Here is a 26,083-nt window from a genome sequence, read left to right as displayed (position 1 = left end):
GGTTCAGCTAGCTGGAAATATTAAAGGTGTGAAATGCATAGGGAGTCAGTGGTGAGAAGCTTTGAAATTTGGTTTCTCTTATTCTTGTCTGCTTCCTTGCAAAAATTTTTTATGTAACTTGTGATGAAGAGTAAAATGCTTAGCTTTGCAAAAGCTTCTGCCAAAGTCATTCTGCTTTCTACTAGTCTGTTTTCAAGTTGTAGTTATTTGCAGTTCTTTCTGGAGATTACAGCCTCAGACATTTGTACAGATAAGTAATAGCACAAAAATCTTCTAGGTGTTACGTTGATTTATTTGGCTTAAAAAGTCTAAATTATTGATGGGATTAGATCATAAATACATCAAGAAATGTTACTTAAATATTATAAAATTATTCTTAATGTTTGCATTTTGCTCAGAAATCATGCAGTAGTGATGTTTTGCTTAAAGGGTGCGCATGTGGTGTTCTTCCTGACAGGAATTCCTACAAATCTTAGCAAGCCCACAAGTTTCTCCCTGAGGGTGGACAATGCGGTTCCATTGGTGACCCAAGCCCATGCAATTCAGCCACTACAGATTCGAGCAGGAATCCTTTCTCAGGTTGGCTTACTTTGAACTAAAAATCTAATCATTTAGTAAATATTTTTTTCAGAAATATGCCTGTTTGCAATTGCTGTCTTTGTGCAATCACTCTTTTGTATTTGTGCTGAATTACAAGCAGCTAATATAAATGCAGTTGTTCACTGCATCATGAAATGTGCTCTGCTTCACAACAGACATGGTCGAATCAGAGCCAGCAAATACTGGTTCCTGCATGGCAGCAAGTAACACCAGTGGCAGCTCCTGCTACTTCTCTAGCCTCTGATCCTGTGGCTGGCCCACGAAGGCTTGGAGACTGGGGGTAAGTCCACATATTTTTGTGTAATACCTTAATGGCTTTGGTTTAACAAACTCTATGGATGCAATTTAAATGACTTGCAGTGTAAAACTCCCTTTATTTCTCCTCAGGAAGATGTTTACCCAGGGCACCCATTACAATTCAGTGATGCCACAGCCTCTTTTAACACATCAAATAACCTTGTCTGCCCCTCAGCCAATTAGTGTGGGCATTGCACATGTTGTTTGGCCTCAGCCTGCAGCTACCAAGAGAAATAAACTCTGTCAGAACAGGTTGGTAAAATACTTCTAACATTTATAACATTCAGTGAGCAGGGGAATATTCTGTAAAATTGATGTGTTTGTTAGCAACAATTGTATTTAAATTGCCTTTTTGGGAAATTTGTTTTTCTGCCCTAATTTTTTCAGTGCTATTTTGGTAAAACAAAATAGATGGAAAAAATATTTCCACATAGCAAGAGCATCTAGTTTCCTTTGATTAATCTGTGCCTGTGATCATAGCAAAGTTGTCTTTATTGCCTTTGGGGAGGTATAAGAATATACTGAGGTAGTTCTAATGAGATATTCCTATGCTTACATGCATGAGGGTGTATCAGGTTTAGAGCACTAAAAATAGAGAGATATTATATAATAGGGTTGCAGTATGCCTTAGAATAGTCTTAAGCATAGTCTTTCTTTCACTGCTAGCCAAAAATACTCTTCCTGCTTGCTGAAAAAAATATGCCTCAATGCTATACAAATTATTTGCAAAGATGGGGGATGTTAAATAAGGGAGAAAGCACAGGTTACAAATGGCAATTACTGCAGACTTGTGTTAAGGCAGGATTTTATCCAAAGATTATTAGCTTTTGTTTTCAAGTAGATTCACTGGAGAATCTTTTCAGGAAATCTGGCCAGGGTTGTTTTTTGTTTTGGCTTGGGGTGGTGTGGTGTTTTTTTGTCCAAGCATGATTTTCATTTCTTCTTTCCTATGTAAAAAACAATGATGCTTTCCGTATAGTGTATTCAATTTTGTTGCAAAATTCTATCTTCAATTTTACTCATTCTGGATGCTGCAATGTAGCTTCTTATTAGCATATTTCTGGAAAATGTTTTCAGTGTCTAAAATCATACCTGCCAAGTATTTACCATTGTGTTTACTGTTCTATGGTATTCTTTTTATTTGTTTAGAAAATTGTTATTTTATCCTACATTGTCTTTTTGTTGAAAATAGTACAGTTTCCAGGTCTGTTGGCAAAGATTCACTAAATGTCAACTGGTATGTTTTCTTCACAGAAGCAATGCGTTGCAAAATACCAATATCCAAAATGCAGCATTTATATCTCCAAAGATAATTAACCTGAAGGCTGTAAAGAGACTAAGTTGTATAGAAGCACAGGACAATCATCACTCAGAAGGACGGGAAAGTAACTACTGCGAAGCATCGGTCCGTCTGGACCCTGATTCATCTCTTTCAAGCAAACAGCGTCAGGCTATCATCATTGCCGGTTCCCCAAGCCCGGCAGTCAGCGTGATCACCATCAGCAGTGACACAGATGAAGATGACATAGGACGAACACATGCGCTGAGAGAGTAAGATGCCTAATTTTATTGAAGTGTTATTTAAATATAGCTGCACACCTTATCACAGCTACTGTATTTATTCAAAGTACTTCTAATCACATTTCATTAAAAAGTTAATTCTTTAGCAGTATATTATTTAGAAGTAAATAATTCTTTTAAAATTCTACCTCATTATTATATGCAAGTTAGGCATTTACAACAGGAAACAAATACTTTACTATTCTTTTATAACAGATTTGTTTAAAACAGAATACTTTTAGATCCCGCATGATTTTTCCTTAATACTGGCATACCCTATTTATATGTTGAACATTAGTCTTCTGGTTTTTTTGTTTGTTTGTCTTTAAATAACATAACCAATTTTATTGGCCTAGCAGTAGCATATAATAGATAATTTTACATATGTATGGGTAGCAAATACTACTTTAACTGTGCTAAAAGGTGGACATTTGAGCACAAAAGCAGATGCTGGGTGTGGTCCCCAAGAGGATTTTTCTTTCACAGAGTTATCAAAGAAACATATATCATTTTAAATATAAAAGAAAAGTTAATGTTTTAATTCATTTTCACTCCTAATGATCCTGAACTACAGGAACCTGCATTCTAAGTCTGAACCTTGTCAAATGTTTAAAGGCTTTGAACTTTATTTGTAGAAAAAAACTTGTTTTGGTATCATTTCAGTAATAAACTTATTCACTTAGTAAGTTTCAAAAAAAAATGCACACTTCGTCTAGAAACTTCAAAAGAACTCTGAAATAGTTTAAAATCTGTTTTGGATTAGAAAGAACAAGGAATTGGATAACCTTTTATATCTAAGGGACTTTTTCCTATATTTGACCCTTTTTTATTCCTTAACTACACCTACGTCAGTGGCGTGTAGGAAGAGCAAATGCAAGATTGTATGCATGTTCACTTTCTTTTCTTTATGGTAGGTGCAAAGGAAGCCTTGACTGTGAAGCCTGCCAGAACACGCTGAATATCGACCGCGTATGTTCTCTAAGTAGTCCTGATAGTACTTTGAGTACTAGCTCCTCAGGAGAGTCTAGTCCATCCCCTTGTAAAAGATCCAACAGGTAAAAAGTTGTGCTCTTTTCAGTTAAAAATAAATAAATAAATAAATCCTAATTTACGATAGACTCCGTTTGTAATAGGAATCTTGAAATTTTTATGATGTTGCCATCTGGTCACCAATAGTTGTAGGTGTGTTAATAGTTTATGGCAGAGGCTGAATTATGTATTAAAAATATATTATTGGCCTATAATTGCACAACATAATTCTTTATTCTTAATAGAGCTTCCTCACTTCCTTGAAAATGTAATTATACTCAGAATAGAAATATGCTGCACATAACTTCTTTAGAACGAAAATCTTCAATGTTGCAAAATTAAATAAGCCAAAGCAGGATGCAACAGATTAGAAGTTACCAGAATAACCTTAATTTTTGCACTCTTTTGTTCTCCCATTGTGTATCTTGTATCATAATCTTTACTGACATGGATGCCCTTTTTCCTCTACCAAACATAAGCTTCATTGTACAGAAATCAGTGTTCATGTGAGCAGCTCTTGAATACTTCTAGCTTCATTGCTTGATGTCTAGCTTAAGCCTAAATTTTTTGGACATTGTTCAAAATTCACTCTTAAAAAAAAAATACTTCGGTGTAACTCTGAACTGTTTTATGGCATTTTTGCGACAGTATCCAAGAGCTTGAAACTAATGCATTTATCTGTGTAACACTTGTATAAAGCATGGACTTGTGACATGGTTAGAAGTTCCCACTGACTTGGGATGTTCTGGTTGAGGCACCTACAAATTCTTTTTTTTTTTTCATCTTATTTCATTCCCTACTCCTGCGTTAATATGTTGAAACTTTGGTTGTAGTGGTGAGTACTTGGCACTTCTATGAATCAGATTCCTAGATACTAGTTTGGGTACCCAGAAACTTTTGGAATACATAGCTCCTCACACTGGTGAAAAGTTTGGTTTAATATGATTTACCCAATATTGCACAGAAATTATGTGACCTAAGGATAGAATCTATTTTTTTTTCCAAGCAATCTGCAGCTGCCATGACCATGACCATGACCAATTTCTTTATTCTACAGTTTACTTGCTAATTTCTGTAGAATAGCTTCCTGTGTAGAAGAGAGTAATTCAAACTCAGAGCAATTTCATTGTGGAAAATGAGTAAGACTGGAGTCCTAAGGGGGAAAAAAAATGTTTTTTAAAAAAACCATGCGATTAAGGTTCTATCACAGTGTGTACTGACAGGGAAGTAGAACTGGTAGTCTGTACAGGCAGTTTTATTTGGTCTAAATTTTACATAGTATGACTTAATGGTGTTTTTAATGTGAGATATATATATATGATTCTGAGTTTAAATAAAATAACATAAAACTCTATATATACATTAAAAAAAAAATCAGTGTGTGGAAATCTTTGACGTCCATTTGGTATTCGGTAAGGGCTGAAATCTCTGGATCCAGTGAACAAATCTCTGCAATAGTGGACACTGAATACACTGATAGGTGTTAGTGGGTTGTTATTTTTTGTATTGTTCAGGGCTAGAAAGGAATATTCTAAGGAGGTGATGTGTGTGGTCTGGGTAGTGCTAGGAACGGTAGCAGGCTTTAAGTTTGCCCAAGATGCAGCTTTGTGTTACACTTAATCCAGTTGCACAGGTTTTTTGGTTGGGTTAGTTTTCTCTTAAGTTACTCACCTGATCCGACTCCTTCTGCAGACGCACAGTTGCTAGATCCAACAAGTAAGTATGGTAATGGAGCACCTGGTTGGGCAAAGGGCATGAGGGAGAGCAGGAGGTTGTTGTTAGTCCGGACTAAGTGTAACATGAAACCAGACCTTCTGTGGAGATAAATTTCCCAAACAGTCTGTCTGCTGAAAGCTACAGACCATGTGCAAACTGACTTTATACAATCTTGCAATTTAGCTAATTCTGATAGATTTTTCATTTTTGGGGGGGGACTTGATGTAGAAGGTAATCCCAGCCAAATTTCTGCCATTTTGGGGACTTTGGAGATGTTCAAATAAAAGTTGCCAGAGTAATATAGGTGGACAAAACCAGGTATTTTTCCCTAGCCTTATTTTCTAGCATTTGTCATTTCTGACTGTGAAACAAGAAGTTAAGTAACCAGAAGTGTTTGAAAAATTTAGGTTCAAATGATTAAATATTGGTAAGCATTTAAGTAACAAGAAATTGGGTCTTAAACTGGGAAGTATCATACAGTTTTACTAGTTGATAATGGACACTGTCAGTCCTGATTATGATATACTTTAATGTCAGAACATTCAAAAACTTTAGACAAGCTTTTATGAAGCCCTGTTTGTTTCGTGAGAACTACAAGGAACTTACCTCCAGTCCCCTCTAGAATTCAGCTTTGTCAGTGGCAGAGGAGAATGTTTCAGGATCTGGTTTTATTAGAATCCAATTTATATATGTAATTAGTAATTTGTATTTCTATAGTCTTAACTTTTGATTCAATTAATTACTTGGTAGTTGTAATGGCATCACAATTTGCTAGTTAAACTATTCAGAATTACTTTGGTGTCTCAGATGACTGAGAACTGTCTGCTACTGTGCAGAAAGCATCCTGAGCTTTCTGAAGCTGACTCAGTAAGATAGGTCCAGGAGAGAGCTTTCCGCAGACTCTGGGATGGGGCTGAATTTTAGAAGGAAATTATTTCAGTAAGTTCTCTTTTGGTAGTGTAATAAGCATAGGGAGACCTTCATATTTTGTTTCAGGAAGAAACAAAACTATCTTCAACCCTTTACTCTGTCTGAAAATCTAAATTTCAAGTAGATTACAAGTACGTTATTTAAAAAAAAAAAAAGTGTGCAAGTTACATATCCAAATCTTTCTGTAAAAGTTATCTTTCTCTGAACCTTATAATTTGTGAGTAGAATAAGTTTGAATATTCAACTGCCATCTGAATGCCTATGCTTGCATAAGTAAAATGTAACATTTTTAACAGCCTTTGAGTTGTTTTACTTCTATTAGTTTTATGTGGTATTTTACCAAAAATGCATCTATATTATGAAAATGCATTTGTTATGCAATACTTTTATGTTTTGATAGTATGTCAGATGATGAACAGGAAAGTGGATGTGATACTGTAGATGGTTCCCCAACTTCGGACTCTTCGGGACATGACAGCCCATTTGTGGAAAATGGCTTTGTAGCTAACACCAATAAAAATACAGAAACAAGAACGTCAGTTAACTCTGAAGCCAAATCAGCTGTTTGCACGATGGTGGTGCCACCAATGAGACTTGAAAACAGATTACATCTTGATGAACAGATGGTGAATACAGGTAAGTTAGTCCAGGTGGGTTTTTCTTTCTATAACAATAGACAAAAATAGAAATTTGAATAGTTTATTCAATAGCAATATGTATGAAGATTTTGATTTACACATGTATCTGCTGAGCTGTAAATAAACACTTCTAAATTGTGTTGTGTTTTTTAAACTTTAATTATTCTATTATTTGACTATTTTTCACTATGTAAATTCCATCTGGTAGTAGCTGAAGCAAATGAAATTTTGCCTTTGGATTGTTAGAAGAGAATAATGACAACAAAAGCATAACATTTTTCATTTATATCTTGGAAGATGCTATGTGCCAGCCACTGAAAAAGGGTCAGTCTGTCCTGGGAAGAATAAACCAGTCTTCTATTATGGGAAACCGTCAGCAAAAATTGACATCAGCATTCCATCAACAACATATAAACTTCAGTCAGGTATGTGTAATTATTCCTATCTAAGAAATATTATTACTGTCTTGGTTCCAAATGTGATGGACGCTCACAATTTTAATTGGTGTAAATGGCAACTGCAGGTTCTCAACAACTTGATTGCAGACGTGTTCAAATCTTGAAAAGTGGGCTGCAATTTATTGGGCAAGTCATATGTATCTTTCATTTTTTGACATTTCCTTAAAGCAGCTGGCTATATTTGTTTAAAAAAAAAAAAAGTTATCCTGAAAAATAATCATCGACACCTACACTAAATCGAAGCATGGGGCAAAATAGAATAAATCCTAGTATATCTTTTTCCTATATCCAAATGCTAAAATGCATACAATATGTAGTTAGAAACTGGGGCTATATTTCAGTCTTGTTCGGTTAGCAGTGCAAAGTGTTTGGAAATCCCACAAATATGTCTATGTGAAAATACTCCTAGTCTGAGAGTATCCTGAGTTGAGATAAAGCTTAACATACCCAACTCGTTCTTACCCTTCATGAAGTTGGGGGGAGGTTGTGATTGTATTCTATCCATTGTAAGAAGACACCCAAAGCTAATTTAAAAGCCACTTTTATTATTATTATTATCCAACAGTGCAGCAAATGTATCTACTGGGACTGAGAACTGAAGCTGACACATGGCATTGATTAGGTTTAAGTACTTATTAATTAAAGAATCTTGAGCTGTGGCTATGTTGTGCTTTTAGGTCTCCAGGGGTGCATTTAATATAACAACAGTACCTGTCTGTATAGCTCTTGCAGAGTAACTGTGAATATTAATTGCAAGCTAAATATTAAATGCAAGTGTGCATTTACCAATAATGACTTAAATAGTTTAGACTGAAAGAAACATTTTGGTGGATGCCAGTCTCTCCTTTTGCGTGACTCTGTTAGAAGGATTGACTTAATTCTGAACAAACCTTCATGCGATCAGCATAGTATTAATTTTAATCACTTCAAGGACTGCAGCTCCTCATCCTCTTGGCAGAAAGTGGAACTTTATTTTCATTTGAAAAATTATACTGATCCTTCGTTCTGTGGTAGATGCTGTTGTGGTTTAAACTCTGTGTCATTTAATGGAAGTAATTGATTTTTAGTCTGTCTCTTTATAACTGTTACTGATTATCACATCTTTCTGTGATCATAACCCTAGACTTCTTTTTGCCTAGTTATTTCAGATATTTTTCAATCCATTTATTATTTTTTCTGCTCTCCTCTAAAATTTCTCTCCTATTTGTCCTCTTTGTGCCTTATTATGGTGCCCAAACTGAATGCAGCACTTCCAATTGATGCCAAGCCAGTGCTGAGTAGAGTGGAATAAGCACCTTGCTCATGTGATACATGGTATTTCTGTTAAAACAGCCCAGCATGGCATTTTATCCCTTTTTTCTTTTTTCTTTTTTTTTCTTTTTTTTGCAAGAGCATTAAAATAACTTGTTCTGTTTATCATCTTTTATTGTCAAGATTTCCTGTCTGTGCTACTATCTAAATAGCTTTTTTTTTTATTTAAGCATTTAATTATTCCTGTCTCTATATTTCTCTTGATTTTAAATTAATTAGTTTTAGTGCATTATTCCATTTTTCAAACTGTGTTTATACTTTGCAATTTTAACACCTGGCCATTTCTGTGTATGGACAGGTTCAGCACTTTGGATCTGGGCCGCAGGAGTGGAACGGAAACTACGGTCATCGAAGACAGCAGGCTTACATCCCAGCGAGTGTTGCCAGTCATCCTTTCTCCCTGCCCCAAGGAAGTCCCAATCCCACCACCATGCACGCGCATCTGGCTGGAAGCACACACCTGGGAGGACAGCCTGCTGTTCTTCCATATCCATCATCCGCACCCCTTAGTACTGCTGCACCTGTTGCCCACCTCCTTGCCTCTCCATGTACCTCAAGACCCTTACTACAACATCCAACGTACAATATATCTCATCCCAGTGGTATAGTTCACCAAGTTCCAGTCGGCATAAATCCCCGTCTTTTACCTTCCCCAACCATTCATCAGACTCAGTACAAACCAGTTTTTCCACCGCATTCGTACATTGCAACATCACCTGCTTACACAGGATTTCCATTGAGTCCAACAAAACTCAGCCAGTATCCATTTATGTGAGAACTCAAGTACAGTATGTTGAGGAAGCTCAATGATACAGAAGTTTGATTTAAGAAGAAACATGGTATTTATTAAATATTAGCCATGGCACAACAGGAAAATTATTTTTTTGAATCATGTAGACTTGGGTGCAATTTAAACAACTCTGAGCTTTAAAGAAAAAAACAAACTCACTTTTAATGTGTTTTGCACATTTGGTATAACTTGTCTTTGGTCATGTTATCTTCTTATATAGTAACTTTAGACAGGTGACTTATGGGAGCAGAAATCTGATTTTGCTCCTGCTATTTTTTATAAAATTGCCTTCTAACTAGTGCAAGACACGTCTACATTTGGGAAGCCATTCAGTGTACAGAATTAGAGCAACAGATGCACATACGTCAGCAGTACAGTGTAGAAGTGAATTGTTTGTATTACGTATCTTGGTGTTTAAATGTTGAGTCACTTATCTAAAAGTTGAGCTGTTGTTCTTCACATTGCATGTGTCTTTTGCATGGGCAAAAAAAAAAAAGCCTAAACATTGCTCTTAAATGTTGTTGTCCTAATAATCTCAGCTGCATTGTAAACTGTTCCCACACATAGTGCCTTAAATATTTGAGGTTGTTAATGTTATTACTTATATAAATGTTGAGGACTGCAGCACTTAAAAAATCAGATCTGCTTTTTTGTTTTTTTTTTCTTTTGATAGAGTAATGCTCATTTTGGGTTTTGTGTGGTAAGATTTTAGTATTGGGTGTTTTTTTTCTTATCAGGAAGGCAGCATGTTTTGCTCTAGCTGAGTTTTGCTGTCTTTTTTTCCCCCCAGAATGATCTAGCTTCAAGAAAAGACTTCAGTAGTGCTTAAGAAAAGTTGATTCAGTAGCTATTGAGTAGTGAGACACAACACAGTATTTCATACTGTTAAATGAAACTGCAATACAATCTAAGTAGTTATTTTCAAAGTGTTTGTCTAATTGGATATAATAAAATGTTTAGAGGTGCAGTAGGCATGACTTTGACTAGATAATGAAAGAAAAAGCAAAGTGCTCATTGATTCATGATGTGGTTTCATCTTAGCTTGAGCAAACCATGCAGTATTTAATAAATAGTAGCAGAATATTTACTATTGAAGCTTGAAAAGATGAGTTCTTTGTGTGCAATCTTTCATTTATGCATGGGAGAGATTTTAGTCTTTTTACATTATAGTATTTGTTTTAGCCTGTTGCGGGTGTTTGCTTATTTAATACATTCCGTCAGGGACGTAAATTACATGCTTTTGCATTATTATTTTTTTTTCCTTAGGAAGTGTGTCTTTTTGTTTTGTTCAAACGAAGTTGCTTTTGCAGCACCAAAGACTTAATCATCCATTTCCTATAAAAGGTAGCTACTTTTTTCATAAACCTCAAGTATACTGTAGTGTAGAGATGGGATTTAAAGAAGGTATTAAACTGAGGCTGTGTTTTAGCTTATGGGCAAGTAATAAATTGTATCATTTATCTTGAATGTATCATAGATAAGCTGCTATATAATGATTGCCACTTCAGATAGCTGTGAAATTAGGTGATTAACTAGTTCTTTTTTAGCCTTCTAATTTCTGTACAAGTCTAATTACATGAAATAGAAACCGGGTTTTGATTTTTTTTTTTTTAATTTTGTTTTCATGTTTGGAGTGTTGTAACTACTATATTGTAAATGATGGAAGATGATTGCATATGTTTTTTTCGGGTGTGTTATTTGCATCAGTATTTTATCTCCATTAACTTTGAGCTCATCACTGCATATAAGTGGATGTATCAATGTAACTTAATTTTTTTTATGTTTTCATATTGGCATTGTGTAGACACTTAAGCTGCATCTTGCAGGCTTGACTTAACTTTTTTTAAAACAAAAAATCTGGAATATAATCTTTGCAATGTTGACTGGAATAAGAGTGCAAAGCATTTGAGTTAACTCTGTCAATAAGCTAATAACTGGTAAACTTTTTCTTTACTCCACTAACACAAGCAGTGTTTTATTTAATGAATGTCTGAATGAAATAAATGTGCCTACATTTGATTTATTTTTTAAATAATAACGAAAATACAACAGTATTAGATCATAAAAAACAGTACCAGCAGTACATTTTTAATCACACTGAAAATTAAGAAATCTAACTTTTCCCAAAAGTTTCAGTGTTTTTAGTAATCAACTCTATGCATTTTGTACAAGTATAAATGTGTATATAAAATATACATTAGAAACTAGGTGTTTCCTGATTAATTTGAAATCTTATCAACACATACATGAAGCCTAAATATATGGAGTCAAGAAAATGCTCAAATTGGATATCCACCTTATCACTTCAAACTTGTACTATATGGTCCAACAGACTGTTTTCTGTTAACTCCTTTGTGTTGGGAATTGATTGTTTTGGTACTTACTCCATTGCAGGCAATGGACACACCAAGAATCACCAATGCAAATGGAGTAAGTGAATTTTGTATTGTGATAACAAAAATTACTGCATTTTCTGCGGGGCCATGCGGATCTTCATTCGTCTAATGTATTTACTGTGCTTTCTTTTTACTGTGCTTAAGGTATTAAGCTAAATGTGCTTGTTAAATTGACACAACTATCTGTATATCACAAGAGTATCCTATCATATACAGGAAAAAGTTGCTGTAAATGGTGCCCCAAATTAGATCTGCTGCTCTTCCTATGTATTGTAATTTTAGAAATGTTTGCATTTCAATGAATGAAATATTTGGGATTCTGCCCCAGCTTAAATTTGGAATAATGGATGACTTTTCCCCAATCCTGCAATACATTCTGAGAGAATGGACTCTTGTAACAGCAAGTGTCCAAGGGCCACCTGCAGAAAAAAGCTTTCAGGGAGAGGGCCTTTTCTGTGTGTGGGGGGAAAAGTCATCCTCAGAGAAGCATTTATACATCTTATTGTTTTAATGCCTTTTTTAAATAAAACACTGCATGACTACAGAATTGCATATTTGCATATTACTTTAATTTGCAAGATTTTATATGAATTTCTTGTGTTCAATTTTTAACTTCAGGGTGTTTTATTGGTCAAATATGCTACTGTATTAACTTTTTTGTTTTAATTTTAAAATCTTCTGGTTTTACTGCTAATTAATTTGGTTTGTGTTAAGTAAAAGTTAAATCACACTGCAAGCTGTAGGAAGATTTGTTCTAGAAATACCCAGTGATATAGACTTGATTAATAAGTTTGAACTGTTACTGTTTAACAATTTGTAGACTTGTGGCTTTTTTTTTTTTGCTTTGGATTTCTATGCTACACTAGTTTGCCATGTAGCAATTGCACTGTGCAATATTACAATATGAGGACTGGGAAAATTTTTTATGGATGTAATGTCTCTTACAGTTTGCGATAGTATTTCTTTCTAGTTCTCAGTGATTTAAATGTGACCAAGCCTTCTGTACTTTGTCACAAAAAGCGGGTTTTCCAGGTGACTATTTTGGTGAGTGTCAAAATAAGAATTTATGGTGTATTACTGTCGAGATTCACTTTGAATTAAAATATATATTGCAGCAGATGGTTTTTTGGTGACTTTTATTTTTGTTATGTCAAATCAAGGCTGGATCAAGTTCACGTGAGGGGTTCTGAGTCTCAAATTCCGATGTAATCATTTGACTAAGCTTCTCTTCATTTTGAAAATTTAAGTTTTAGTAACTTCCAAGGCTTGGTTAGGAGAATGTCGAAAATCTGCATTTAGTATAACCAGACCTGAAGGTTCTTTGTCCTGGATGTCCCACTTTTACAACCTTAGGAAAAGATTATCTGGCCCAGATACAAGCAGATACAAGCTTCAGCAGCAACAATGTACCAAGCCTATGGCAACTGCTGCCTGGACAGCAGGAAGGGACTCCTGTTGCTGCAGATGGCAGAGCCCTAAGTGGCCTCATGCTGTCAGTGCCTCCAGATGGCCTAAATGGGGTTGACTTGACTCCCATGGAAGATGCGTTTGCCTATGCTGTAGTCAGCCAAGTGTGCTAATTCTATCGTTGGGTTACAGTATTTACTGAAATCTACTGGTTTAAAACCTGTCAAAAAGCAGGGTATTGGGTCCACATATTTATGAAGCAGTATAGTTTCTGTGCTTAAAACTACATTTAAGATACTCTCATAAATGAAACGTAGAACATTAAACTGACAGCGTAATAGACTTTGATACCAAAAGCTTTCAGAAAGCTTTACTTTGCTAAATAGAAGGCATTACTGTTGCTTTTTCTTCTATGCAAGCGGGTCATACCATCTGACTAAACTCTTCCTGCAGCATTACCCCTTAGAATATATGAGAACAAATCTTTGTCTGAATTCTCCAGACACATCTATTACTTCTTTTTTTTTTTTTACACCTCTATTACTTTCATTCTTTACATTTAGATTTATGCATGCTGACTTTTAAATGCATGTTGATAGTAATATCTATATCTTACATTTCCCATAGAAAATAGTGCCAAAATCTTGATGTATCTTATAATCTTGATTTTTGGAAGCATCCGATAAACAAGGAGAGGCTGCCTGAGCCTTTTTTAGGGAGTATGGTGTCCATGAAATCCTTTCCAGTCTTGCTGTCCATTAGTAATAATGTCAGGTGTCCCCTATGCTCCTTCCCATCCTTTTTTGTACCAGGGTTTTATTCCTCATTTCAACCAAGGTCATACAGATGTCCTCGACCTGTTGCTCTGCGCAAGATGAAAGAGTCCATGCAAATGTGAGTTTCAGTCTCAGTGTGGATGATTTATTGTTACGTTGCATCGTATAATATTCTTCTTTCCCAGCTAGAGCCATACTGATTGCATAGGTGAAATAACAAAATAAAGCTCTTTAGCCAACGTGAGTAGATTTTTCACTGGCATGAAGCACCTTGACTCTTTTATCCATCATAAGAGATCCCTTCTACTATATAGGCGGCTACTTAGGATTAAGAATTCCACAGTCGAGGGGAACTGAGTTACAAATAGATATACTCCACCTCCCTATTCCATTTGTGAAATCCTATAAGGGAGTACATGGGCAACATGCATGTACTGCTTGCAAAGAAAGTCCCTGATATCAAGTATATGCAGCATGCGCACACCCTACTAGAATATGTGTATAGGAAAACCAATCTCAGTATCAAGTATAGATGCACAGATATCCTCCCAGGAGCTTGAAATTACTTTTCTGGACAATGAAGATAAATGGAATCTGGAAAGGCTGGTTTAGGAAGTAGTTAACTACAGATAGTTGGTAAAACTTAGGATCCCTTGCAACTAGGGAAAATCACTATCTGCTCATCATTCTGGAAAATGTGCATTTTTTTTGTCCTTTGAAATAACAAATCTGCTAGAGATTTATGATTTAAAGACTAATTTGTATTTGACGGGCGAGTGAAGAGTTAACAGCGCTGAAGTTTGTCAATTGATATGCAGAAGAACTGATAGCACAAGAGCTGACGTGCACAAAGCTGCTGAACAGAGGACTTAACAGGACTAAAGTCGTCTACCAACCGATATGCGCAAGGATTGATATGTATAAGGCTGCGGAATGGCAGCATTAACAAGGCTGAAGAGGTCTGCCACCTGGAATCTGCACGGACCCCCAGGGAAGGAAGAAGCAATACGGAGGTGTTGTGGTCTTGCCTCGCTAGCAGGGTCCCCCCAAGCAGACAAACAGACAGTCCTGTGATTGTGAAACTCGCAAAAGTCAGCAAAAGCAGTGTTTGCCCAGAGCCCCAGCCGTATAAAAAGAGACTTGGGAGCTAGGAGAGTTTGAGCAGGGACGGGAACGTGACCTGATCATCCTCTCCGGCTGGACCGTGAGTATCCCCCCCCTCCCCTTTTCCTGGGACGCTGGGTTAAGGTAACTCCTCGAGGCTGAGAGCCCTCTCACTAGGAGAGCGAACAAGAAAGCTTTCAAGTAGGGATAAGCAGTCCTTCCAATTAATAACGCAGTAATCGACGGTTTCAGGTTATCCTTTCTAAATTAGTAACTGATGGTTTTGTGTTATCCTTCCTAAATTAGTAATCGCATTATTTTAATGGATGTTACTAATCCAAGAACTTGTGTGAGGAAATAAACATCTTTTTTATTATTATTATATTACTGTCTCAGTCGTTGCTATCGAACCTTCATAGCATGACAGCGTGACAGTATTGTATAATAAAAAATTAAGATGACTATATATCTAATGATTAAGAGCTAGATCAGGGGAAAAAATTGTAAAAATCAACTTGTTGCATCTATTATAAAGATCTAGTTATGACAAAAGCTAGAAAAAATGAAAATAATTAAATGTTACACAGATTATAAAAGGTACCACCAGAGGGCCCTGCACTAAATGTTAGCCCTAAAGAAACCAGAATGATGAGTAAGCTATCCATTTTACTATAATAATCATAAAGCTGCCATCTTTTCTTTGTAGATAATTGTTAGCAGTCATCATGTGGAAGCTAATTTTGCATAGAATGAATTAGTGATTTGAGGGAAAAAGTGAGGAAAACAGAACAAATGGTACATATTAATGGTTGAGTATTGATAACATTCCTAATGTGCTAAACTAGATAAATATGTAATTGCAGGTCACCATTGCAGTGGGGATGCTGTGAATAGCTGGGCAGCTGTATTTAAAGCTGTGGCTAGCCAATGCTGAGGCTTATTTTACCTCAGACTTGATCTGTAAGAATTTATCAAAAAGAATTCATCCTGCTTTCTGCTGAGTTGCTCTGATGTGATGACAGCTTTCTTGCACTTCAAGCAAGGCTTGTACTCTTCCAGAAACAACTTTCTGGAGCACACATTCTGCCCGGAGCCCACGTTCCCTTTGTTCCATCTCCTACCATCCCTGTCTGTTGACCGCACACATGGCCTGGGAACTAAGGGAACTCAAGGAACAACTGCTGGGGAAAAAAAAAATGTTACAGAGAATAAAGAATTTAAATGGTAATTATAGAAAACACTGCGTGAATTGCAGTGATGTTTGGTCTGACTGCAATCAAGGCAGCTTCTGCCCCTTGCTGCAGCTCACCATCTCTGACATTCTTAACAGTGTTGATAGCGCTATTTAATCCATGCTATTAAGCCAGCTGGTTTCCAGATGCGCCCTTAAGCATCACAGAGGTGAACCTCTAATCCTTCAAAGTTCCCCTTTCATCCTGGAGGTCTAAGCATGGTTGGCAGAGAGGGAGTTACCCAGTGACTGTAGGAGAGAGGGGTGAGAACACCACCTGCGTGTTTGTGCACTGGCTGCCTGAGGAAATGACCGCCCCGCTGCCCCTTCAGTCAACCTCAGCAGTATCTTCCAGCTCATTTGTTCTCAAAGCTGTTTCTGTACTTGCAGAAAGCTATCAGTGATGCTTTCTGTGATGGTCTTACCAAGAAGAGGCGCTTGCTGGTCCCCCAAACAGCGCGGCCCATCTTTACAGAGGTCCCAGCACTTCCTGGCCTGAGACTCGCAGATGTATCAGTCCGCAACAGAAGGCCTCCAAGGTAAGCAGAAAGAACTTTTAGTGGGATATATTTTGTATTACATGTAAATAACTCCACAGAACTACTGCTGTAACTGTACTGTTCAAATAACATGTATTCCGGGCCACACGTGAGCACGCACAGCTTCATTTACACCTCAACTGTGGCGCCAGACACAACCGCCTTTAAACATTGCCGGAGGGAACCCTCCCGGAACGAGCCGGCTACGGCTTTTCCCCACGCGTCCCTGCAAGGCCGGGCTGTGCCGGCGCACGATGGCAGCCCCCGGCTCCAGCAGTGTGCTTTGTCTGCCTTTAATCAGCAGCGGCGCTCGCTAACCGCCACGGCAGCCTGTGCGCCCGGGCGGCCCAGCCCCCCGCCGCCCCTCGCCCCCTACGCGCCGGGCTGCCCTCGGCCCCGCCACGCGGCCAGGCCCCGCTGCCCTCGCGGCCCCGCCCGCGCGCCCAACGGCCGCTCCCGCCCAACGAACCGCGCCGGGCGCCCAACGGCCGCGCAGCCCTGAAGGGGTCCCGGCGGCCGGGGCAGCGCCGCCTCCCTTTCGCGCCTCCCCGCTCGGCAGCCGCTGCGGGGAGGAGGGCGGGGGCGGGGCCGGCGCTGGTGGCTACGTGAGCCGTTTGTCGATGAAGCGCCCTTCCCCGGCCGCCAGCACCCGTCGGAGCCGGAGCCGGAGCCGGAGCCGGGGGGGGCAGCGCAGGCGCCGCCGAGGGGCCCCGGGCCCGCGTGCCTCCACCTGCGGCAGGCGCCCTGGCAGCGCCGCCGGCACCATGAGGGCCCCCCCGCTCCTCCTCCTCCTCCTCCTCCTGCGCCGCAGCCGCCGCCTCCCCTCGCAGCCCCTGCTCTGAGAGAGCCGCGGCGCGGCGCAGCCCCCGCACCGGCGGCGGGGCCATGGGCGGCGCTGCCCGCTGAGCCGCGGAGCCGGCGCGGCGCGGCCGTGCGAGGCGCGCAGATGGCGCGGCGGGCGGCGGGCGGCGGGCGGAGCGGGGCGCGCCCCGCGGGGCCTGGCGGGCTGCCGGGCACCGCGCCGCCGCGAGCGGCCGTCGGCGCTCCCGCGGGCCGGGGCCGGCGGCGCTGCGGGCCGCGGGCCGGCGGAGCGGCTGTGGCCGAGGCCGTGGTGCTGATGGGGGTGATCGCAGCGCTGCTCCAGAGCGCCCGGGCGGAGCAGGGTAAGAGGCGCGTCCGCGCGGGGGCCGGGCGCTGCTGTGGGCACGGGTTTGGCTGCCCGCCGCTGTCGTGAGCGTGGTGTGGCCGCTCTGCCTCGGGGAGAAGAAGCCTCTCGGGAGGGAGGGGGGGATGGCGGCGGAGGGAGGCTCGCGCTTTTCTCAGTGAAAGTTGCAGCCGCCTGCATAATAGCCTCACCTCGCTGCAGTGGCAGAGGGTCTCCTGTGTGTCAAACGCTTTGTTTTCGAAGGCTGAGAGATTCAAAACAGTGGAATCTCTCTTATGCCTTGTAATATTGTATTTGTGGAAAGATCCAGACCCTTCTTCATTGCCGTTGGCATCTTTTTTTTACCCACTCTTTGAGCTGAGGCTCATTTAAGAAAAGGGAACGCCAGGGTTTTTTGCCTTTTTCTGTAGATACCTGGTACGGCAATGATCTCGGTGGTCTTTCTGGCTGACAGACAGATAGCATCTTTTCCTCTGGGACAGCCCAGCTGGATTAGCTCGTGTTCCTCGCAGGGAAAGAGGGACGGCGGGAGGCTTTTGCTACCCCCCAGTGCTCTGTAGGTGTGTGCCCGGGGAGGGGGTGGCGAGGAGGGGCAAGCGCCTCTGACACCCCAGTGCCGAGGCTTAAATGCGGCTCAGGTCTCCCAGGAATTTCTGGGTTATATTTTTCCCTTTTCCCTTTACTCTTTTGAGTCAGACAGGTTTCGGTACTCTCTCTTGACTTCTTACAGTAGTAGAAATACTTGTTGGCCTCAACACAGAAATGATTACTGTTGATAGTGGTTATTTTATGTGCCAGATATAGATGCCAGATATAATTCTAAAGCTACACTAGCATAACAAAAAAAGAAAAAAAGACTGAGATTGATATATGGCTAGATTAATCCCCTGGATTTAAGAAAAGAGTAGGAGTGTGGATCCATGTTTTGAAGCTGTTAAAATGAATGTACAGTCATCATGTACCATTGATGTCAGTTTTATAGCCATAATATAATAAGGTTTCTCATTTACAGGTTGTAAGTTGGTGAAACAGTGCTTCATACTTCATTACTTGTTCTGAATGTGTAAATACTGTGGTTAGATTTATCTCTAAGTGATAAATTGACTTATGATCAGAGGAATGGGTAATTTTTTTACCTGTGCTTGGCAACAGTCTGGATTTCATATGAACTCTTCCTCCACATCTAAGTTACGAAGTGAAATTTATCTTCACTTTAAGGTAGCCAGTCTCTCATACCTGAATTTTAAAAGCTGAGATATTCCTGATAATGGAATATGACATTCTTGACGCTGGGTCACTAGAGCCAGTAGTAGAATGAAAGTATTTATAGCTTGTTTGTTCCTTTGTGGTTGCTATGTCCTTATGACATATTCATTATTTTGCTTTTACGTATCAACATCAGTTTATAGGAAATCCCATAGATTTTTAAAATATCTATGTGGGTATCATGTAGCCGACAGCTTGAAACAGAGAGGTGAGAATCTACAATAATGCTAAGCCAGAATACGTGACTGTAGTACACAAAGCACACAAAGCGAAAAATATGTCCACCAATAGACATTACATGGGAATTTCAGGCAATCAGAATGTAATAAGGTATTTTACAATACGTTGCAGTCAATACTTTTCAGAGTTCAGCTGAAATTGCAAGCAAAACTTTATTATTCATAGGCAGTGTTTATAATTAACTGTAATTGTTAAGGTGCATAAGTTTAATGCTCTTCAACATAAAAAGCTCTGTCTTCCAGTGAGATATAGCACATGAAATATTGTCCCGCATTGAATTCAGTGGCAAAACACACCAGTAGAGCAGGAGTTAACTTCAAAACATTAATTTTGTCCAAGAAGGTTAACTTCTGTATATTGACATAGTCTGGTCTGTTTGTAATTCTGACTTTCTGTTAAGCAAACTTGCTTTTACTGATTTCTGTGATTATTATTCTAATATTCTGGTACAATGGCAGGTCTACAACCATGAAATCCATGTAGCATTACATGATGCATTAAACAATGGGAAGAGCATTTGTCAGGTACAGTTATTACTACAGCTTTCTTCACAGGGGAATATTTATATATATGGGAAAATTGTATGAACACACATGCTCATGTACAGATACATGCTATGTTCTTTTGTTGTGTTTATGTGCAATATGCTGTACCACTGTGTGTGAAGAAAAAGCAGGGAACTTTGGGCCTGGAGGGTAAAGAGAGAAATTTTACTCTAGTGCTAGTTCCTCAGAGGACAATTCATAAGTTTCCTGATACTTGAGTTGGTTTCAAATAGCTGTGATAACAATATTATCTAACAAAAATTTTATTTTCATTGACCTTGATAAAAATTCAACACAAAGTGAAGCCTGAAAAGGGATCATAACAGGACAAGGCGTTCAAGGTGTTGGGCGACCAGCTGTTAGGAGCAGCGAGAGTGGTTATCAGTATTTGGGACTCAGAACCAGGCCTCAGTGCTGGTCTGCGCTTCTGTACTCTTTCACCATTGAAATGTAAGTGCTTAGCTTTGAGACAGTAGATGGGATGGAAAATACCTAATTTTAGAAGTACCAAAAGTATTTTTGTTTCTGTATAGAAATATGTGCAGAATATGTACAAAACTGCTCAGTGAGATGCAAAATTAATCATTAACTTCTGTAATATGTCTTCCCCGTGACCATGTGTGAATTCAGATTGTTGTATGTGAGCACTAAAAATAAAATTACGTTGCCCACCATAATAAGAAATACATAACTGTGATTTCTGATGTATTATAGAATAACAACTGCAAAAATTTTACTAGTATTGCTTTGACAAACTGAATATATCTGTCAAGAAAGGGAAAAGTAACGATCCAGAGAAATGAAAGAGTGAGAGGACAGTTTGGGACTGAATCCTGCTGTCATCCAACCGGGTAAAACTCCTTAGTGAACGATAAGTATGAACCATGGGCAACCATTTTTCTTGGGGGAGCAGAAATGCAGTTTCTGTAATGGATGGAACTTTAAAAGGCTGCTATTGAAAGTTGATCTGTTCTCAGTGCACCATTTCTCAACCATTAAATACACATCATACTACCTGTTGTTTGAGTAAAGCAGAAAAAAGGATAATTGGCTTACATCTGTATTGCCCGTTAGCTTAGGCAACTGATCAGAAGGGCTGGCATGAGGTGCTTGGAGATAAAAAGTTTTAAGAAATGTTAAAATCTAGCTTTTATGTATTTTATCCTCCTCCTTTATACTTGTTTGTTAAACCTTTTTGAATGATAAGCCTGTCAGGGAAAGGTCCGTGTCTTCCTGTGTGTTTGCTGAACACTAGCACAGTGAGATCTCGCCTTCAGTGATAATAATTTCAAAAACAATAATATCACCTCCAGCACAGTGGCTGCTTCTCCCAGCTGGAGCTTTGGTTGAAGAATTCAGAGAGCACTCTGTGCCAAGAGCTAAATTGCCAGTTCCACCTCCTACAGACTTGTGGTTTTTGATGGATGGCAGCTGAGTACTGACTCAACTTCTTGCAGTTCGTGAAACCCCACAAAAATACAGTCAGGATTGGCACATCAGAATTTGTATGCTTTGGGCCGGAGTTCTGAGGTGCAATGTTCGTGTTGCCACAAGAGTTGCTGCAAAGGCTAGGGCCGTGAGCAGGATGGGTGTAAGTCATTCCCTAGATCCAATACCTCATTGAGGCAAAATGGTGAGGATTTGTAGAAGGCTACTCTACATCTTTTATGTCGGTTCTCTAGAACAATGAATCCGGCATTTCATGAAATCAATAATTTCAAATTGATCACGTTGCTATTTTAATATTCTGTCTGATTGTCTCAACAGAATAAAACATACACAGATATCTACCCTATGAAAAAAATAGGCAAATGGACAGTGAAAAGTTATTCTAGCTCATTTTATTCAAGACAAAACCACTGGAATCTACAAAATGGACTGAAAGAATTTGACTGCAAGGAACATGAGAAAAGATGCTTCTTTGGGTGGATTTGAAGATTTGATGGATGGGTACATTTGATACAGATCCACCAGCCTTAGCAAAGCCTTGCTTTGACTACTGCATTCCTGAGCTTGAGTTACTCCTGACATTAGTTGATAAAAAAAAATTCCGGTTTTAGTATTCATGTAGATACAAGATAATTTAAGTTCGTACATACTGAAACAGCTTTAATGAAACTATTCTCTGTAGATTAAGGTAAACCAGTTATATCTTAGACTAGGTTGAAGCATGGCCATGTTTTGCTCATGAGGAATGCTTACTGATTATTTTAGATCCGTGGTTAGAGAAGAACTTTTCAATCTTATTTTCAGTCATGTTCAGTCATCCAGTAATATACTGGATGTCATTCATCCTCTAAGTCTCCACAGCACTTATTTCTGAAATCTTTTAGACTTTCTTGAGGTCAGGTTGATGAACAAGGGGGGGGGGATGTATGAGTAATTTTCTGTTTATGGTATTTTCTTAGTCGTGTGGTAATGGTTGCTTCTGCTGAAATAATAAATACTGATGATATTTGCATTTGAATTTAGGCTTCAAGGTCTAAACATGTCGCAATTAAAACAATGAGCATTTCAGTGTTTAGTTTCTGTTTTAACTCCATTCTGTTGAGTCCAGGGAAGGAACTACTGCACTGATTGAACTAATCTGCAATTTACTTGTAATCCTATGGGCCACTGATAGCAGGCTACCTTCCTTCAAGCAAGGTGGGATAGAATTGCTAGGCTCTGGACATCTGACATTTCTCATTTAAACACCCCACAGCAAAACATTCCCAATAGCATTATTTAATTAGCGGAAGTACAGGATATAGGAAAACCAGTTTTTGTACATCTCACACAAGAGTTGTTTGATGCTGAAGTAGTTGTAGTATTTGTAGCAGGTTTTAAAAATAGCTTTTTAAAATTCAAGGAAAAAATACTTGTATACTTGAGCTGAAGGAGTGCAGGAGTTTTCCTACCAAAAAAAGAAGTACTGGAAGAAAGTCCATGTTAAATGGATAGGGGCAGAACATGGCTGATACCACCATACCTCACTGAGTAAGAGAGCTGCTTGTTGAGAGAGACCTTCTTCTGGAAGGTCAGAGCACAGCTGCATGGCAGACCTGAGATGAGAGACTTCCACTACTAGACTTTGGGTGATAAATCTCCTTTCTTTGCAGCTTCCTCTAGGAATATGGGGTTCTGCTGTTTCTAGGCTCATGCTAGGCTAAATTATCCTTTATCCAGAAGTCAAACAACCAGTTCCATCCCACTAAATTATGCGGTCCTTGTCACCAGACGGTTTGAGGATTCTGTAGTTATTGCTGGATCACATATATATAAGACAGGATAGTATTGTCCTTATTTTTACAGTTAGTTAGCAGGTGCCCAAAGTCCATTGCCCATGATCACTTTTGAACTGTCTTCTTCATTCTTGGTTTGAAGCTAGGTTGGCAGCTCAGAGGAGTTTAGCAGATGGGCAACTGCTGTGAACTTTCTCTCTTTTACCGTTACTTAAGCCTAACCCCTCACATCCATAAATTGTTTAGTAATAACCTCTCTTACTCTCTTGCTACTCCTCTCTCAAACCCAAATACACATTAAACAGGGATACACAACAAAGTTTTTTTTAGATTCCATAAATTAATCCTCAGAATTTATCAAGAGAGTAACCAAATAAGGTTTTAAAAAAAATGCCAAGATCTTCCCTTTTTCCTCTTTAAACATAACTTTCAATAGTTTTGGATTTGAAAGGGCATATGACAAAAGTAAAATGGGTTGGAAATGAAAAAGAAGCAAATAAGGGAGAAGTCCAGGCTTTGAACTGACATTTTAGCAGTGCTTCTAAATACATGCAGAAGGATATAAAGGGAACATCTGCATCTCATAATTGTTGTCATAAGAAGAAAGGCTGGTAATGTTCTTAAAATCTGAAATGGAGATACTATGCTGATAGGTGTCTGAAGTGCATCTTTGAACATAGATGATGCTTTTAAAGGGCCTGTTAACAGCAGCCACAAGTGACTCAGTTTGACTACTTCCTTTTAAATAGAGGAGATATTGCAGAAGATAGAATGTCTGAAAATCTACTTACTATGGGCTCCTTTTTGGTAAAAAGAGATGATGTAACACAGATATTGTTTTCATTTGATCTTGAGGTTAAATCAGTGAAGATTCCTTCCTGGACTCTGGGAGCAGAAGGGAGAAAAGAATAATAAAAGAACATTTGGAGATGGTAAAAATATTCAGTCTTAGAAGCAGAAAATAGTGACTATTTCCACATTTGCTCCTATACACATTACTGTAGATATGAAATTATCTACAATGTCCTGTCAAACATTTTATCACTTGTTAGCAATATACCAGTATTGCTCCTGTAAGGGAAATACCCCAGGTGATTCCTACTGACTTTCAGTTAGACTCTGGATGAAGGATATATGAGAGGAAGTAGAGGAAAAACTATCCAAGGTTGTAAATACAGAATGTAAATCAACAGTGCGTAAGCATGCCCTATGGAAGTGGAAAGGAAGAAGGGGATTTCAGTTGCTTACTTTTGGAGTATGTTTAATTGTTCCATTTGGCGTAACTGTGGGCCTGTCTTACTACATTTGAACTGTAGTGCGGATAGGGTTTAAGGCTCTGACCTATGCATGCCATACAGGTTGACTCAGTTAACATGTATCGAAATCAGTAACTTGTGCTTGGCTTTGTTCTGTCTGCTGGCTCCATCAGGAGACTGAGAAGCCACCATTTCTGCTGGTAGTCGTGCCAGTGATCACCATCCCGTTGTTAAAAATGTGTGCCTATTTTTAATTTATTTTGCTTCAGCCTCTAGTCATCAGTTCTTGTTACGCCTTTTGCATTTAGATCTAAGAGCCTTTTAGTCAGTAATTGTTTTAGTGACAATTAGAGAAGATTTCATTCTAATGTTTTCTGTAAATGAAGTAGATTGAATGCTTGAAGCGTGTTGTTGCAAGGCATATTCTCCAATTTTCAGATGCTGTGATCTGTTTTGATGCACTGGTTGCAGAAGTAGCAATAGGCCTGCTGTTAAAATTTCTCCTGTGTTCTCTTCACATGTGTGTTGTCTTTATTATGATTAAAAATCGTGTATGTTGTATGTAGTGATTTTGGTTGCTCTCTAGGAATGTCTTTCTAGATGACATACCTACAGATCCCGTGCAGTATTTTTCTAAGCACTCATGCAATGGGGTGGTGATAAAAAATTCCTGAAGCAAGCCAATATAAATTAAAATCCATCTGTGTATCGGTTAATAAAAGAAACAGCAGAAGTATCCTGCATCACTCTACCACAGAGAGAGCTGATGAACTCACTATAGTGTCTTTAGCTGAAAATAAGTAAAAAGTCTTTAGCTAAATAGTTGATGTGTATTTGAGAGGTATGGATTTTGTAAATGAAACCTTGTATAGTCTCTAGCTAAGATAATACAGTAAGATTGTTTTATGATCACATGTAACTTACAAATGCTAAGAAACAGTTTTTTTAAGGAGTTAGTAAGTCGAAAGAAGGGTTAAACATTTTAATGCATGGAAATGAAAATATGAAAAACGCATTTCAAAGAAATGGAAAACAAAGATGTTGTATTAGTTTTCTGTGGTATCTATAAAACAATGAAATAACAGAGGCTGTTAAAGTATGTTGGCAACCAATGTAAAAATGGTAAGAAAAGAGATGAAAACCTGAAGTTCATCCTTGGGAACAATTCGTTGCCAAATAGTCATTCTTTGTTTTGAAAAGAATAAAAATGACTTAGATTATGTTATTTTGTATGCCACTGAAGTTCTGAGAAGCTGATTTGAAAGAAACCATTATAAACCTCGCCGGTTCTTTCTTTGTGTAGTTTCCTTTTAATCTGATGAGTAGCTTTGACAGATAAATGTACTGGTGGTGAAAGACTGGATTTTTATAAGGGTCATGGCTGTTTAGGAAGGGGAATTCATTTTTACTGTTTTCTGTCATTGTATGTCTTCAGTGTGTGGTCTTGAAGCTCAAATTTTTAGGGGTAGTTTTAAGAAAGCCTTAAAACTGTTGTTTTTGTTTGTGTTTAGCATATTTTGGTCTGGCCTTCCATGATACTGTAATTTTAAATATGCTTCTCTGATCTTGTAGTAAAATATTTTGGCTGAATGATTTTAAAACTAA

General features: G+C 38.7%; 1 protein-coding gene across 3 annotated transcripts in view; it reads left to right on the top strand.

The window, feature by feature from the left end:
- The window catches only part of HIPK3 (homeodomain interacting protein kinase 3), a 113,201-nt gene extending 100,359 nt beyond the window's left edge, over positions 1-12,842 (top strand). For all 3 annotated transcript variants that reach the window (XM_013957902.2, XM_067296176.1, XM_067296175.1), the window contains 8 exons: positions 458-579; positions 756-880; positions 988-1,149; positions 2,152-2,448; positions 3,372-3,512; positions 6,533-6,768; positions 7,068-7,195; positions 8,838-12,842. In XM_013957902.2, coding sequence (XP_013813356.2) covers positions 458-579; positions 756-880; positions 988-1,149; positions 2,152-2,448; positions 3,372-3,512; positions 6,533-6,768; positions 7,068-7,195; positions 8,838-9,314 — 1,688 coding nt within the window. In that variant the 3' untranslated portion in view covers positions 9,315-12,842. The remainder of the gene's footprint in view (positions 1-457; positions 580-755; positions 881-987; positions 1,150-2,151; positions 2,449-3,371; positions 3,513-6,532; positions 6,769-7,067; positions 7,196-8,837) is intronic.
- Positions 12,843-26,083: the final 13,241 nt, after the last annotated feature.

The sequence above is a fragment of the Apteryx mantelli genome, chromosome 4 (assembly GCF_036417845.1).
Source record: "Apteryx mantelli isolate bAptMan1 chromosome 4, bAptMan1.hap1, whole genome shotgun sequence".
In the NCBI taxonomy this organism is placed as follows: Eukaryota; Metazoa; Chordata; class Aves; order Apterygiformes; family Apterygidae; genus Apteryx; species Apteryx mantelli.
This window is presented reverse-complemented; position numbering and strand designations above follow the sequence as displayed.